The sequence below is a fragment of the Argentina silus genome, assembly GCF_951799395.1.
Source record: "Argentina silus genome assembly, chromosome: 3".
In the NCBI taxonomy this organism is placed as follows: domain Eukaryota; kingdom Metazoa; phylum Chordata; class Actinopteri; order Argentiniformes; family Argentinidae; genus Argentina; species Argentina silus.
In genome coordinates this window covers 4,326,211-4,341,674 of record NC_139657.1, presented here as the reverse complement: position 1 = coordinate 4,341,674, position 15,464 = coordinate 4,326,211, and the positions used below count along the sequence as shown (strand labels likewise).

At 40.6% G+C, this 15,464-nt stretch overlaps 2 protein-coding genes across 3 annotated transcripts; both read left to right on the top strand.

Moving 5' to 3' along the window:
- Positions 1 to 4,280: 4,280 nt before the first annotated feature.
- Positions 4,281 to 9,910, top strand: LOC310802576 (sulfide:quinone oxidoreductase, mitochondrial-like). The gene is made up of 10 exons (XM_083667024.1): positions 4,281 to 4,299; positions 4,795 to 5,021; positions 5,466 to 5,636; positions 5,914 to 5,967; positions 6,070 to 6,264; positions 6,396 to 6,605; positions 7,389 to 7,572; positions 9,074 to 9,141; positions 9,283 to 9,461; positions 9,600 to 9,910. The coding sequence occupies exons 2-10, from the start codon at positions 4,806 to 4,808 to the stop codon at positions 9,655 to 9,657; spliced, it is 1,335 nt and encodes a 444-aa protein (XP_083523150.1). The 5' UTR covers positions 4,281 to 4,299; positions 4,795 to 4,805; the 3' UTR covers positions 9,658 to 9,910.
- Positions 9,911 to 10,517: 607 nt separating this feature from the next.
- On the top strand, positions 10,518 to 15,079 carry sqor (sulfide quinone oxidoreductase). 2 transcript variants are annotated; one of them, XM_083667022.1, is made up of 10 exons: positions 10,518 to 10,774; positions 11,136 to 11,371; positions 11,583 to 11,753; positions 12,192 to 12,245; positions 12,393 to 12,587; positions 12,720 to 12,929; positions 13,158 to 13,341; positions 13,480 to 13,547; positions 14,092 to 14,270; positions 14,562 to 15,079. In XM_083667022.1, exons 2-10 carry the CDS (start codon positions 11,150 to 11,152, stop codon positions 14,617 to 14,619), a joined length of 1,341 nt encoding a protein of 446 aa, XP_083523148.1. In that variant the 5' UTR covers positions 10,518 to 10,774; positions 11,136 to 11,149; the 3' UTR covers positions 14,620 to 15,079. The 2 variants fall into 2 exon arrangements, with proteins under 2 accessions (XP_083523148.1, XP_083523149.1); XM_083667023.1 differs by lacking the exon at positions 10,518 to 10,774 and having other exon boundaries at positions 10,804 to 11,371.
- The last annotated feature ends 385 nt before the right edge of the window (positions 15,080 to 15,464 follow it).

Below are 15,464 nucleotides of genomic sequence, written 5' to 3'. Positions count from 1 at the left end.
ACACTTCACCTATCCATTAAAAAAGCCCTCCAATTCAGGGACGGATCCCATCAAGCCTAGCAGAGCCATTCATTCCCATTATAAGGGACTTATGTTCTGCCTATCATGAACGTACATAGACTCTCAAGCTCAAATCGAAACACTTTGGGGCTTTATCAGCATAAAATTCACTCCTATCTCGTTACTGTAACATAACCTGAGGATAATCATTGCGTTTCCCTGGTATTCATCCATATTAATCAATACAGCAAGAACCTAGAGTGTTCAGATCCGGCAATGGTCATGTAGTACCTGCCGGTTTCACTTTCATCCCTCCTCTCATCCTTCTCCAAATGGAACAAGAAAAAAGGTGACACAATAATCTCCAACCAGTTCGAATGTATGGCCCAGTGAGAAAAATGTGAATTGCAGGAATACATCCCGTTGTGGTTGCCTTTGGGCTAGTCACTCAATGATCCATGTGTTGCACCAAGGTCGCAGAGGCGTTAGGCTGTATCAGTGGCAGATACTCATTACAGGTATCCTACCCACACACACTGACACATAACGATACACAACACACACACACACACACACACACACACACACACACACACACACACACACACACACACACACAACAAGGCATCCTGTTTCACTTTATCTCTCACACCCTGCTCTCACACTATGCCATAAAAGGCAAACAGTTGTATCTGGTCAATAATGGAAAGTGCTCGAAAACCGGCCGATGAAAAATTGAACTGTTTGTTATTTAGAATTATATCTGTTTGCAACCAATGGCCTAATTCAACAAGAAAATCACCCTAAAATCTTGTAAGGTTTCTGTGCAACTATCCTATCCAGTCAGTAAAGAAGGTTTATGCTGACATCTTCAATTAAATCCTATCTAATAAAACTTCTCCTTTGCAACACATGAATTTTCTAAAACTTAAATCTTGCACTTAAATCTAAAAATAGAGAGCATGAGAAACAGACAGATGTTTTTACCATTGGGGTGCTGGTGGGGGTAGGAGTCAGAAGACGGTCTCATTGTAATGCATATAACAGAATGAGGAATGGTATCGAAAACAGGTTTGATACCATTCCTCATACCATTCCATGCATTACAATGAGCCTGTCCTCCGATTTCTACCTCCAGCAGCCTCCCCTGGTTCTTACCGATGTAAATATCTCTCTTCCAATAAACCATTGTATCAGGGGACCTCCAGCTGTACCCAAGGGTTTCTCTGAAAAACATTAAGCAAAAATAACAAGAGTACTGCTTGTGTTAAAAGAATATGGTTATTGGAGTGGTACTGCTGTTAGAACTGCAGAGTCACTACCCATCTTCCGCCGTAGACTGAAGACCCATCTCTGCAGGCTACATCTTGACTGTCCCTCTGAAAGACCACTTCATCCCCACTACCTCCCCTTCCTTCTTCTAGCATTGTGACTGCCAATGGCCCCTGGTCCTAGCATAGATTTGGTTTTCTTATGATGACTGATGTATAGATGATTCACTTACTTAGACAGATGTACTTGTTGTCGCTTTGGATAAAAGCGTCTGCTAAATGTCTAAAATGTAAATGTAAATGTGAATGTGGGGTGCTTAGTGGCGTAGCACACTAATGTGCATACCGCATCAAGGTTCCTGGTTCGATTCCGACCCTCGACATTTCTTGCATGTCATCCCTCCTCTCTCTCACCCATCCTTCCTGTCACTCTCTACTGTCTCTATCCCAATAAAGCAGAAATGCCCTAAAAAATAATAATAGAAGAAATAATAAAATCAACCGAAAGAAAACAATGGCAATTGAGGACAGTGTGCATAAATCATGCTGAAATCAAACTAGCCTACAGTAACATTACACAGGGAAGGAGAAAACGCAGATATTACCAATTGGAATTGCGTACAAAAACAAAGGGAAATGGATACAGTATGAATACAGGCAGCAATTCATGGGAAACAATTATTTTCATCCCTAAATGGCTTAAAGTGAAATACTCAACAGTGAACATTGTTAATTCGAGGGTTTAATACTGTACAAAAGGCAGTTTTCTCAAGAGCTCTACACAGTGGAAACTTAATAGGCTTCCTCAGCACATCTCCCTTCTGAGACACAAGCCCTGCTGATGTCAGCACCATGTAAACAGGTAAGCAAAATCTAATTGCTGGCTCCTTTTCAACATTATGTCTTTGCTTTTACAAGGACCTCCCTCTGTTACATACATGTCACGTCTGTATTGATTACATAGTGCATTCAGTATGTGACTTGTCCCCTAGAGCATCATGAAAGTAGAGTATTTTAAATTCTATTGCTCTCCAATAACTTAAAACAATGTATAGATGTGCAGAATCAGATACACGTTTGTTGGTTGACAAATGTCATCAAAAAAAAAAAAAAATCGGTAATTTTATGCAGACCATGCCAAGATAGACGAATTTCTCTCAGGTGCAAACTGGAAAAAACTCTTTTGGAGGGCTTTCAAATCGCTCACTGATTTCTTCACATCCATAGTTCTTGGAAACATCCTTTCTCAATATCATTGGTCATGACTTCCACTTTATGAAAGTACACACAACAAACGGATTCACTTGCTGTGCTCTACGTTTTCATATTTACCAATAAAAATGATGATAGTTTAAACAGTCAACATGACACTCCCAACTGGTTTCCACCATAGAAATGTGTAAACACACATCTTCTGTACTAGCCGACACTCATGCTGCAAATTGTTATTCAATATTCATAATGATAACTTGCACATATGTGACAGAGGGAAGCACTTTGTACTTGGTAACATCGGTGATAGTTAAATTGTAAAAATGCAGATGTTTTACATGGCAGTGATGAAGATTAAAAACCTGGTCCGTTATTTTCGACAAACACTTGAATTTAATGAAAATTCGTATCACTCACCGACAACATTGTCCATTCAGCTCTAATCGACAGGCCACAGATGTTGCTAAATAGGCATGTTGCTTAATTTCCAGTTAATTTCCAGTCCGGCCGAATCTGTGTGCGCGCTCGCGCGCTCGCTCTCTCTCTCTCTCTCTCTCTCTCTCTCTCTCGCTCTCTCTCTCTCTCTCTCTCTCTATCTCTCTCTATCTCTCTCTCTTTCTCTCTTTCTCCCTCTCTCTCTCTCTCTCTCTCTCTCTCTCTCTCTTTCTCCCTCCCTCTCTCTCTCTCTCTCTCTCTCTCTCTCTCTCTCTGCCAGTGTCGCATTAGATCAGCCTGTCAAAACGGCAAGGAGCACGGATTGTTATTATAGATGATACGCCTACAGTAAGTTATGTATACGCAGTTTATACGCTTATTTTTTCTCCCTACACAAAATATCAAAGTGTTGATCAGTTGTTGATTTGATGCTTTATTCATCCTCAGTGTAATTTTATCACTAAGACTTTTTTCAGAGCTGCAAAGTAGAAAAATAGCTAGAGACAGACAGACAGACAGACAGACAGACAGAGAGAGAGAGAGAGAGAGAGAGAGAGAGAGAGAGAGAGATGGAGAAGTGGGAGCACAAACTGAACTTGTCCCCGTGTTAAAACTGAAGCCCTCCAGTTGGTTCTCCATACCCTTGGTCTCCCCAAGAGATTGAGTGGATTTCTTTACACATTTGTTTTAAGATGCTTAGTCTCTCTCATCATGGATTGAAAGCAAATATACATTTTTAATGAAATAATCCCTCGCGAGTGGAACATGTGCCATATGTGTTAGCAGCCATGCTTACATTAAATACATACAAATAACATGCATACACTTATAAAGAAATAAAACTTCACTTGTTGAGTGTGTGGATATTATTTCTTGAACAATGCTGTCATCGTGTGGACATCATGAGTAGGCGTCTACTGCGGATGACCCGTCCAAGTCCAGGCCAGCCATTGGGTCATAAAGTGAATTTCATGTTTTACAGAAAGTTGCAGGACATGACATGAGATTTCTTTTGCAACCAATCCAAATTCGCGGCCTACTCTTGTGCAATCGGGGTGCATTTGGAAAACTACGAGAGACTCCTCGTTTCTGTTCTTGTGACAGGCTATTACTTTGAAGTCAAACAGATCGTGAGGTCGGTTGGAAAGGTCACAAGGGAAAAGAGTGAAGAGGTGTGGTGATAAAATAATTCCCGTTCAGTCCGAAGACACTTGTGTGAGTTGTGACGAGTAGGCCTCCCTTGGCCATTAAAAGCAACTACGCCACACAGAATCTGAACGGACACCAAGTAGGTTCAAAGTCTCTGACCCTTAGTCAAAATGGGTCCTACCCGTGTCACAGTAGTTTTGGGAACAACTGACAAGCGTCACCAAGCAAGGAGGTAAGTAATCAACGTTCAAGGGGTATTGCTTTCATGCGCTTTCTTTAGATAATGGATATCACATTTATAAGGTACATTGCCTGTGTCGTAGCCTGTATTTTACGGAATTACAGCCTATTAGGCTGTTATAACTGTTTCGGCTGCTACAAACATTTGGACGTCAAAGTATTGGCTTAAGGCAGGGCAAGTTTATTTATATAGCACATTTCATACACAGAGGCAATTCAAAGTGCTTAAATTCATTAATTTCAAGTAAAACAAGAAAACGAAAACATTTCGTAGAAGGGCATATAGGCGTCGTTCTAACATAGCAGAATCAAACTTCGCTTGTATTTACACTTTGAAGATCTTGCAAACATGCGTGAAAGAAAATATGCAGTAGGCCTATGAGTGAAAATTGCTGCGCTAAGCTAATCATTGTTTCACATCTATGAATAATGTAACATAATAATAACAATGTGAAAGTAACAAAATGTAATTTATTTCCCCTTAAAGATCTGAGAAGTATGGCACTTTTGCATCTGCAAGCAGCTCTCTGGAGGCAGTGTCCTAGGACTGTTGGTATCGGAAAGTGTCATCTTCACACAAGCAGCAGTCATGCATCCTCCGAAGAACATTACAAGATGCTTGTGCTCGGGGGAGGAACTGGAGGCATCACAATGAGTGCGAGGATGAAGAGGAAATTTGGTGCTGGAAATGTGGCCATTGTGGAACCTAGTGAGGCAAGATTGTCACTATTGATGTAGTGATGTAGGAATTATAATAGGCCTGCAATTATTGCTTGTCATTCTGACTCCTGATGTTTTTAATCTGGGGGAAATATCCACTCTGGATGTAAACTTTGGTTTTCCTGTTACAACACCGGTGATAAGGCAGATATCTTATGTTTGCAGAAAAACAATGACTTACTGTACAGGGATATTAGGTAACAACTCATATCCTCATAGTCACATGAGTAGGCTATGAAGCAAGAACAGTGTTACTGTGCATTTATGGGAATGCAGCCCGTCCTACAATTTCTGTCTCCACCAGCCTCCACTGATATACATATATATACATACACACACACACACACACACACACACACACACACACACACACACACAGTATATGATGCTGACAATATCAATCCTCTATCGTCTAATATCAATATCAATCCTCTGTAGATGCACTACTACCAGCCCATTTGGACACTGGTTGGCGCAGGGGCGAAAAGTGTGGCCTCATCTGGTCGCCCCACTGCAAGTGTTGTGCCATCTGGAGTGAAGTGGGTGAAATCCAGAGTTCAGGAAATTAACCCTGACACAAACACTGTTCGCACAGACAATGGGATAGAGGTATGTTTACAGTCTCAAACTGATGAAGACAACAGTCAGTCAGTGTATTCTAATTCTGCTTATCTTGGGCACAATAGATACTGTCCTCGAATGGAATGGTTGAAGCATGAGTTTGTAGTTCTGGATCAATTTTCTCTTGCTATAGTGCAGTAGGTCTGTAATGCCCTTTAGGCTCTTAACCAGAATTCATGACAATAATGTCCAAATTGTATGTGTATGTTCTATTGCATACTGTGTTTATAAGAAGTAAGTTACATCAATGTCTTCTCTATAACAGATCTCCTATGAATATTTGATTGTGGCCCTTGGTATACAGCTCCATTTTGAGAAGGTAATGCACCGTATTGTTGACTTTTTACTTTTTACTGAGTCCAATTATATGAATGTCAGTTCTGTCAGAGATCTTTTCTTCTCACACACAATGATTATGTAGGTCAAGGGCCTTCCTGAGGGTTTTGAACATCCCAAGATTGGTTCAAATTACTCTGTGCAAACAGTTGAGAAGACATGGAGCGCACTGAAGAACTTCAAAGAGGGCAACGCCATATTCTCTTTTCCAAACACTCCTATTAAGTGCCCTGGGGCACCACAGAAGATTATGTACCTAACAGATGATTTCCTACGCAAGGTATATGATACAAAATAGTATAAATCAGACACACTCATTTACATTTTTTTAACAAAAATATTCAATATTCACATTTATCTGTGGTATACTGAAGCTGGATAATGTACAGCTTGTTGTTATGTTTCTCTAAGACAGGAAAAAGGTCAAAGGCCAATATCGTGTACAACACATCACTACCAGTGCTGTTTGGGGTCAAGAAGTATGCAGATGCTTTGTGGGAGATTGTCAAGAGTCGTGACCTTCAAGTGAACCTCAGGCACAACCTCATTGAGGTCCGGGCTGACAAGCAGGAGGCGGTATTTGAGAATCTTGACAATCCTGGAGAAACCAAAATGTTTGAGGTAAGTTGTTATTTTTCTTGTCACATTATACCATTCCCTATTGTTCCAGAATCGCAAGGTTCCTGGTTCGATTCCGACCCTCGACCTATCTTGCATGTCATCCCTCCTCTCTCTCCCTCCTTCCTGTCAATCTCTACTGTCTCTATCCCAATAAAGCAGAAATGCCCTAAAAACATATTTAATCAAAAAATACAATGAATACATAATAACAATAATAATAATAATAATAATAACACTAATACATGAATAATAAAATAAGATGAGTTGCTGTTTCCACTCTATTCATATATACATATTCATATTCTTAAATACAACTGTGAAGAGGGTTATGCATTTCTAACAGATTGTCAAAGTTCTAACAAACATGTACCAGGTATATGTTCCGCCGTAGATTGAAGACCCATCTCTTCAGGCTCCATCTTAACTGTCCCTCCCAAAGACCTCTTCATCCCCACTACCCCCCTGTGCAAATTTCTCTCCTGAAAATATATATATATTTGTAACAAATAAATAAATAAATAATAATAATCTTCCTTTCTTCTAGCATTGTGACTGCCAATAGCCCCAGGTCCTAGCATAGATTTTCTTATGATGACTGATGGATAGATGATTCACTTCCTTAGACAATTGTATTTGTTGTACGTCGCTTTGGATAAAGGCGTCTGCTAAATTCCATAAATGTAAATCATTGATGAATCACAATAGAAAACTGGTAAAACCGTTTTCATGAACTCAATGTCATTCAATGAATCAAGCTTTTTTTTTGGCACAATGCTTTTTCAGTATGAGATGCTTCATGTCACGCCTCCAATGGGACCCAATTTGGTGGTGAAAGGGAGCTCATTGGCTGATGAGGCGGGCTGGCTGGACGTCAACAAAGAGAACCTTCAACATAAGAAGTATCCCAATGTGTTTGGGATTGGAGACTGCACCAACTTGCCCACAGCGAGAACAGCTGCAGCAGTAGGTAAGCACTGTTTGGTTACCTTCTTTTTTCACCACTAAATATTGACACAGGAGATTATTTTGCTCTCACAAGGCACCATATTTTATTTGGAACAGCATACCTGCATAACGATTTACTTCACTGTTTTCACCATTTGTTAAATTATGATTATGGGGGGGGATCTTGAATTTATTATAAAAATTATGCTAAGTATTTTATTATGGGGAAATAGAACAAGACAAATCACAAATGTAATGGCTCTTTATTCTTAGACATGTGCCTGGGAAAGTGTTGGCGAGAGGGAGCCAGTTCCTAGGGAGCCCAGATACATGGCCAGCAGCATAGGAGCAAGCTCAATAGCATAGTGCTTGTAGAATTCAGCTTTGAAGCCATCTGGAAGAGGGGATTTCCCTGAGGGTAGTTCCTTAATCACTTCTAGAATTTATTCGACTGTTATGGGGATGTCGAGTGATTCCTTCTGCTCATCAGACAGCACTGGTAGGTCTAACCTGGCCAGAAAGGATTCAGTATCCATTCTCACCGCATTAGATTCCGACTTATAAAGCCTTGTGTAAAAGTCCCAAAATTCTTTGTTGATATCTGTTGTGCTGGTTTAAAGTGCACCCTTGTGGTCTCTAATTGCGGGTATCATCTTCTCAACTTGTACAGGGGGGTAACAGGGGAGAAGAGGTCTCGGGGTTAGGGTTAGGATAAGGGGGGGTAGTGAGGGTGAAGCGGTCTTGAAGCGGTTACCTCACCATGATCGAGACAATGATTCTACCAATCATGAACAAGAGAGAGTGGATTGTAGATGAGGAAATAGTCAATCCTTGAGTATAGCTGGTGAGGGGAGGAGTAGAATGTAGAATCCCTCACTGTTGGATTGAGTAATCTCCACACGTCTACCAGTCCCAAATCCTTACAGGTGCTATTCAACACATTCACTGATCTACATGGGGGGAGATTGAGGGGCTACTAGGGTCTGATTGAAGTCCCCTCCCATCAATATTGGATCATCATTTCCCATCTCTCTCTCCCTTTACACTCTAACTCGGCCATAGATATTGCCCAAGATCGAAGGGCTACCCTGAATCTCAGCCTGAATAATAAGCACACGCCCATTGCTATCCTTATAAGCTTTGTTACTTTTAAATTGCAAATGCTTATTCACTAAGATAAGATTTGGATCTTTTCCACCTCAGACTGCAGGGCGGGGTGGTGGGGGTGGTGGGGGGGGGGGGGAAGTCAGGCGGCCCTCAGCATTGTCAAGTCTTTCAAGAATGTTTGTCAGCTTGTTTTCTATTGCTGAAGTAGACCTCTTGATGGCCCTGTTGTCCTCCATGTTACGCTGTTGGTCCGCTTGAATCTGCCTGAGGCCACCTGGTGGATGTAGCCAGTTTGTCAGTTTAGCCCGTTTGTCTTCCGTTGCTAGCATAGCCGCGCTGCCGTCGCTGAAACCGTTAGCCTCGAGGTTAGGATCGGGATTCTTCCTCGTATGACGTTTGTTGACGTTTATTTCCAGCTGCCCAGTCAGCTGTGTTGGACCGAACGATTACAAAGGTATTGAAAAACGACAAGCCAGATAAGAGGGTAAGCCAAATAACATTTGATGAATTTTGATATTATCAAAGTTTAGAGAGAACATTAGCCTGGAACTAAACACAATTTTGCTCCATTTCACTCCAAGGCTAAGCAATAACACATCAGTGGAATAATTCTTCTGTTTTGCAGTATGATGGCTACACATCCTGCCCCTTGGTTACGAGCTACAAGACCGTCATTCTGGCAGAGTTTGATTATACCGTGCAACCCCTGGAGACTTTCCCCATTGACCAAAGCAAGGAGAGAAGAACCATGTACCACATGAAGGCTGACATGATGCCTCAGCTGTACTGGCACGGTCTTCTGAAGTATGTAGTTTTTCATGAGAATTCCTGTAGATTGACATAGTGACAGAAAATGATGATTCAAACGATATACTGTATATTTAATGGAACACTTTAGTCCCATAATTAGTCTTAACATATCTTTCGTCTCCTTTTCCGAAGGGGGCTGTGGGGTGGACCAGAGCCAATCAGGAAAATCATGCATCTTGGGATGAAATAGAGTGTCAGGTCAGATCCACTGAACCAGATAGACACTTTGCTACACTGTACTTGGCACATTGGCAAAACAGATCTGTCCCAATAATGTTTGATTCTTACATTCCAAGCATCACAGTACCATTTGAGATGTACAATTAAGTCCATAATACTGCAGCTTTACAGTTTAATTGAATTAAGTAATTGAATTGATGAAGTATTTTCATTTGAAGAACACACTTTGATTGCTACAGCTATTAGGTCATCAGATTCACAAAGGTAGCCACTGTACATTGCATATTGATAACTGGTTATCATTATATTTTTGTATTTACAATAAAGATTATTGTAAACATCTGTATTGTAAGGAATTGATTTTGCTAATAGTAGTTTTTCCATATTTTAACTGGTACTTTACAGAGATATCGGTAACAATGATTATGGATTATGACATATTCCTCAAATAAGGAATAGGTCATAGGCATGGTGGGCCTTAGTAATTACCATTGAGGAGTTTAAAATACTACAGATTGCACCTTTAATGTGGAAGAAACGCATATTTCATTATTCTGGTGAAGAAACTGTTTTTGTAGACAGTTGTCTGACTGAACAGTGTGTCTGCAAACAAACGCAGTATATACCAGTATATATATTTTGATCCATGGTTGGTCAAATAATTGAAGTGGCTACTGTTGAACCAGAGTGGTTTATTTAAAATATATAAATATTATCTTTGGTTGAACGCTATGATAAACAGCAGCCGCATTACCTGCGATGTCCAGAGGATGTCAACATTGGTCTGATTGGAGAAGGGGCCAGCGTGGCATGGTTCCAGCGTGTTTCGCAGTTACAGTAAATGACTCCCGAGAGGGTGCGTTCAGAATAAAAACAGTGCGTGACGTGTCACCTCTTGACCTTTCAAAACGTCATAGAAGAGAAGAAGGTTGTATTAGGAGTAGCCTAGTAGTAGCCTAGTTTAGGGGACCAAAGGAATTCCTTGATCAAGGGCACAATCATTTCCGAACGCACCAGCGGAGTGTGCACAGTGTGCATAGTTGTTCAGTCTTGCGAAATCGGTGTCATTCGAGGTGTTTCCAGCAACTTGCAAGTCATATCCTGTTTTCGCGGCTGTTGTAAATTAGGTATGTTTCCATTTTTTCAATATGGCTAAAGTTGCTGATATATATTTTATGAGATGGTTATGTTTTGTTATTAAAGCCTAAACGAAAGTATTCAGCTCAGATCGTATCACATATTTTTTTCTACCTATGTAGATGTCAACTGTGGGATTGGACAACTGGGTGTCAGCCAGATACAGTACGCAGTAGGCAGATAGAGTAGCCTGCGCAGTACGCTTGGCCCCAAGCTTGAAGCACAGCACTGCGTTTTTTTTGTAAACATACGAACTCTGACTGTTTGTCTGTTCTCGAACCGTCTGTGCGATAATTGACCATGACCTGTCAGTTTATGTACAGTAAACCTCTCTAACTTACTTAAATCTAGTGGGCTAAAACGGGATGGCAACTCTTTTACATCGGCAACCAGCCCTTTGGAAGCAGTGCCATAGGACTGCGAGCATTGGCACGAGTTGTCACCTTCACGCAAGCAGCAGTCATGCGTCCTCCAAAGAACATTACAAGATCCTCGTGCTCGGGGGAGGAACTGGAGGCATCACAATGAGTGCAAGGATGAAGAGGAAATTTGGTGCTGGAAATGTGGCCATTGTGGAACCTAGTGAGGCAAGGATTTACCACTAATCTTTTAATTGTCAAACAGGGCGTCCTTACTTGATGGAGGGACTCTTGGTGTGCCCTGACCCTGTACCCTGATCATTGGAACAGCGGAACAGATCCCAGATTGTGGCTTTATGTATGAATGAAGTAAGAAGAGAAGTTATCCATACAACTTATATATCACAACCAAGCCGTATTTTGTATCCTTTGTTTTAAGATGCACTACTACCAGCCCATTTGGACACTGGTTGGCGCAGGGGCGAAAAGTGTGGCCTCGTCCGGTCGCCCCACTGCAAGTGTTGTGCCATCTGGAGTGAAGTGGGTGAAATCCAGAGTTCAGGAAATTAACCCTGACACGAACACTGTTCGCACAGATAATGGGATAGAGGTATGTTTACAGTCTCAAACTGATGAAGACAACAGTCAGTCAGTGTATTCTAATTCTGCTTATCTTGGGCACAATAGATACTGTGAGGTATGTTTACTTAGAAAGACTGTATTCGATTTCTTTATGTTTATTGAAGTGATAAAAGTGAACTGTTGGGTTGGGTCTCAAACTAGACAGGACAAAGGTCGGTGGTTGTGTCATCCTGGGTATTGCAGATGTTCATCAGTATTGTATGAAACCTGGTCTAATGTACAGATAGACAGTGTTGTGGGGAGTGGCAGGAAGTTATCTGGTAAAATGCAGCTGGATAAGGGACATTAGGGATATCAATGAACATCAATGTCTTGATTAAATCCATTTTCACAATCGCCACCTTTTCAGTAAGCTGCATGACATAATATTTGTTTTACCTGAGCTTAAGTTCGTTCTCTACAACAGATCTCCTATGAATATTTGATAGTGGCTCTTGGTCTACAACTTCATTATGAGAAGGTAATGCACCATAATGGTGTTGACGTAATTGATGGCATATTGTTTTTTCAATGTTGTTTTTTATTAACAATTAATAACTTTTTACATGGTATGAGATCTAAGTTCTGCCAATGAGGACAAGTTTTGCTCCCCACGATGACTTTGTAGATCAAGGGCCTTCCTGAGGGTTTTGAACATCCCAAGATTGGTTCAAATTACTCTGTGCAAACAGTTGAGAAGACATGGAGCGCACTTCAGAACTTCAAAGAGGGCAACGCCATATTCTCATTCCCCAACACCCCTGTTAAGTGTGCTGGGGCACCACAGAAGATTATGTACCTGACTGATGCTTATCTCAGAAAGGTATTACAATATGATTAAAAATGCATCAAATACAGCAGCTTTAAGTGTTACTATGAATTTATAGAATTTGAACAATATGTGTTAAGCTTTCAGCTGTTCAATATATACAGTTTGTTCTGAATCCTCTCTAAGACAGGGAAAAGGTCAAAGGCCAATATTGTGTACAACACATCACTACCAGTGCTGTTTGGGATCAAGAAGTATGCAGATGCTTTGTGGGAGATTGTCAAGAGTCGTGACCTTCAAGTGAACCTCAGGCACAACCTCATTGAGGTTCGGGCTGACAAGCAGGAAGCGGTATTTGAGAATCTTGACAATCCTGGAGAAACCAAAGTGTTTGAGGTAAATGGTCCTTTCTTTCTCTAACATTTTCTTCGCCCAACTCCTTGAACAATCTTTTCTTATATTGCTTGAGACAACTATGATGTGGGAATTAAGAATATACTGTGACAAGTAAACCATTGATAAATCACAATAGAAAACTGGTCAAAATAAATAAATAAAAACGTTTTTATGAACTCAATGTCATTCAATGAATCAAGCTTTTCTTTTGGCACAATGCTTTTTCAGTATGAGATGCTTCATGTCACTCCTCCAATGGGACCCAATTTGGTGGTGAAAGGGAGCTCATTGGCTGATGAGGCGGGCTGGCTGGACGTCGACAAAGAGAACCTTCAACATAAGAAGTATCCCAATGTGTTTGGGATTGGAGACTGCACCAGCTTGCCCACATCTAAAACAGGTGCTGCAGTGGGTAAGCATTGATTGGTTGCCTTGTTTTGATAAGACAGCTCTGAGTGCTGTTTCCCTCTTGTGGTTCAAGCTTACTCATTTACAAGGTTGACAACGTAGATAGGATTTCCTATTTGAATGTTGTGTATTTTATTTTCAGCTGCCCAGTCTGCTGTGCTCGACAGAACCATTACAAAAGTATTGAAAAACGCCAAGCCAGATAAGAAGGTAAGCGACTTTGAGAATTTGAATGCTTTGGTTAAGTCAAACTAAAACTGTCATGCCTAGTAATGCTTTTTCACTTCAAGGTCCAGTATGTAATATTCAAGCTTTCTAAAAGCTTTGTAATGGTTTTAATGACTATGTATAATCAGTAGCAATCGAGGAATGGGAAATCATTTTTCATTTACAAACACTGTTTTGGTCCGGAAAGAGCGCTTTCTAAAACTGAGTGTCGTACCTGGCACTTGGTTTGCATACATGTTGTTACTGCCAGGGGTGTCCAAGGGGAGTGGAAAGGTGGCCACCTTTCTGTTTCTGGTGACTGCCTCTTTGAATCGATATTGTGATATTATTTTAGTTATTATAGCAATGTAGTGATATTATTATTAGAGAGGATGTTGTTTTTTTGGAACTTCTAATTGAATTTCGTGGCGGTGGCCAGAGGTGGCAGATTTCTAATAAACTTAAACCCTGCACCTTTAAACCTCTTTATTTGGCTTGCAGAAATAACACAGTAATATCAGCATTAACATATTCACTCTTTTTGCAGTATGATGGCTACACATCCTGCCCCTTGGTGACGAGCTACAACACGGTCATTCTGGCAGAGTTTGATTACGATGGCCGACCCCTGGAGACTTTCCCCATTGACCAAAGCAAGGAGAGAAGAACCATGTACCACATGAAGGCTCACCTGATGCCTCACCTGTACTGGCACGGTCTTCTGAAGTATGTCGTTTTTTCATGAAAACTCCTGTAGATTGGTAACTCTTTGGCCCCAATGAGGGGGCTGGTAGGGGTAGAAATCGGAGGACAGGATTATTGTAATGAATGGAACGGAATGAAAAATGGTATCTTAACATAATTGGAATGCATATAATAGAATGAGGAATGGTATCAAAACTGTGTGTTTGATACCATTCCTCATTCCATTCCATGCATTACAAGGAGCCCGCCCCCAGATTTCTACCTCCACCGACCTCCACTAGTCCTAACATAACTCTTATCTTTCTCCCTAAGGGGGCTATGGGGTGGACCTGGACCATACAGGAAGATCATGCATCTCGGAATGAAGTAGACACTAACAAGTAATTCAGATGCACTGTTCCAACAAGAGGTTTTGCTACACTGCCCTCAAAACAACACTTTCCACATATTTTACCTTTCTGTCTTTGATTCATTATCTTCAATTCTCATCATTCCAATAACTGTTGTTCATAACACAGCAAATAATTGACAATCAACACCAATCTGCAATCAATTCCATAACATTCATATAAAATAAGCAATTCACTGGTATTTTGATCATTTATTATTGATATTAGAAATAATTATAATTATAATTTCTAAATAATCTTTACAAAGCACAAACTGTATTATATGTGCAAAAGTGCTGTGCGGTACTGTAGGCAGTTTTGTTTTACATAGCCTGTGTTGAATGATATACAACTTGATTCATTTGAATGAAAGGCTCATTTGAGGAGAATTTGATTTATAGAAATGTTGACCTGTGTTATTAAATTGAATGTTTGACCTCAGCCTTGTTGAATGAGTACATGTTGAACGCTTTTAAGAAATTACAGACATCTGCAATATGTTCAGAGGGCTTTTATGAAGGTATTTACTTTGGTGCACGATGTATTGCACATGTCCGTGTTCTGGCATGACGAGCCAGCTTGTCAGTTTTCTCCATTGACTTTTGTTTATTCCCAAATGTATGACACACCATGTGTTGTTGCAGCCTATTAAGACACTGGCCAACAATGCATACGTATCATGCCATGCTAATTCTTTCCGCAATTCGATTATTCAAGCTATACTGTTTCTAAGTTTATAATGTGTTAGCTGAGATTAATACTCGTAAGAACAATGTATCATCAACTTGATCTCTTCAGGGACTGGTACGTGTATCTTGTAAGTGAA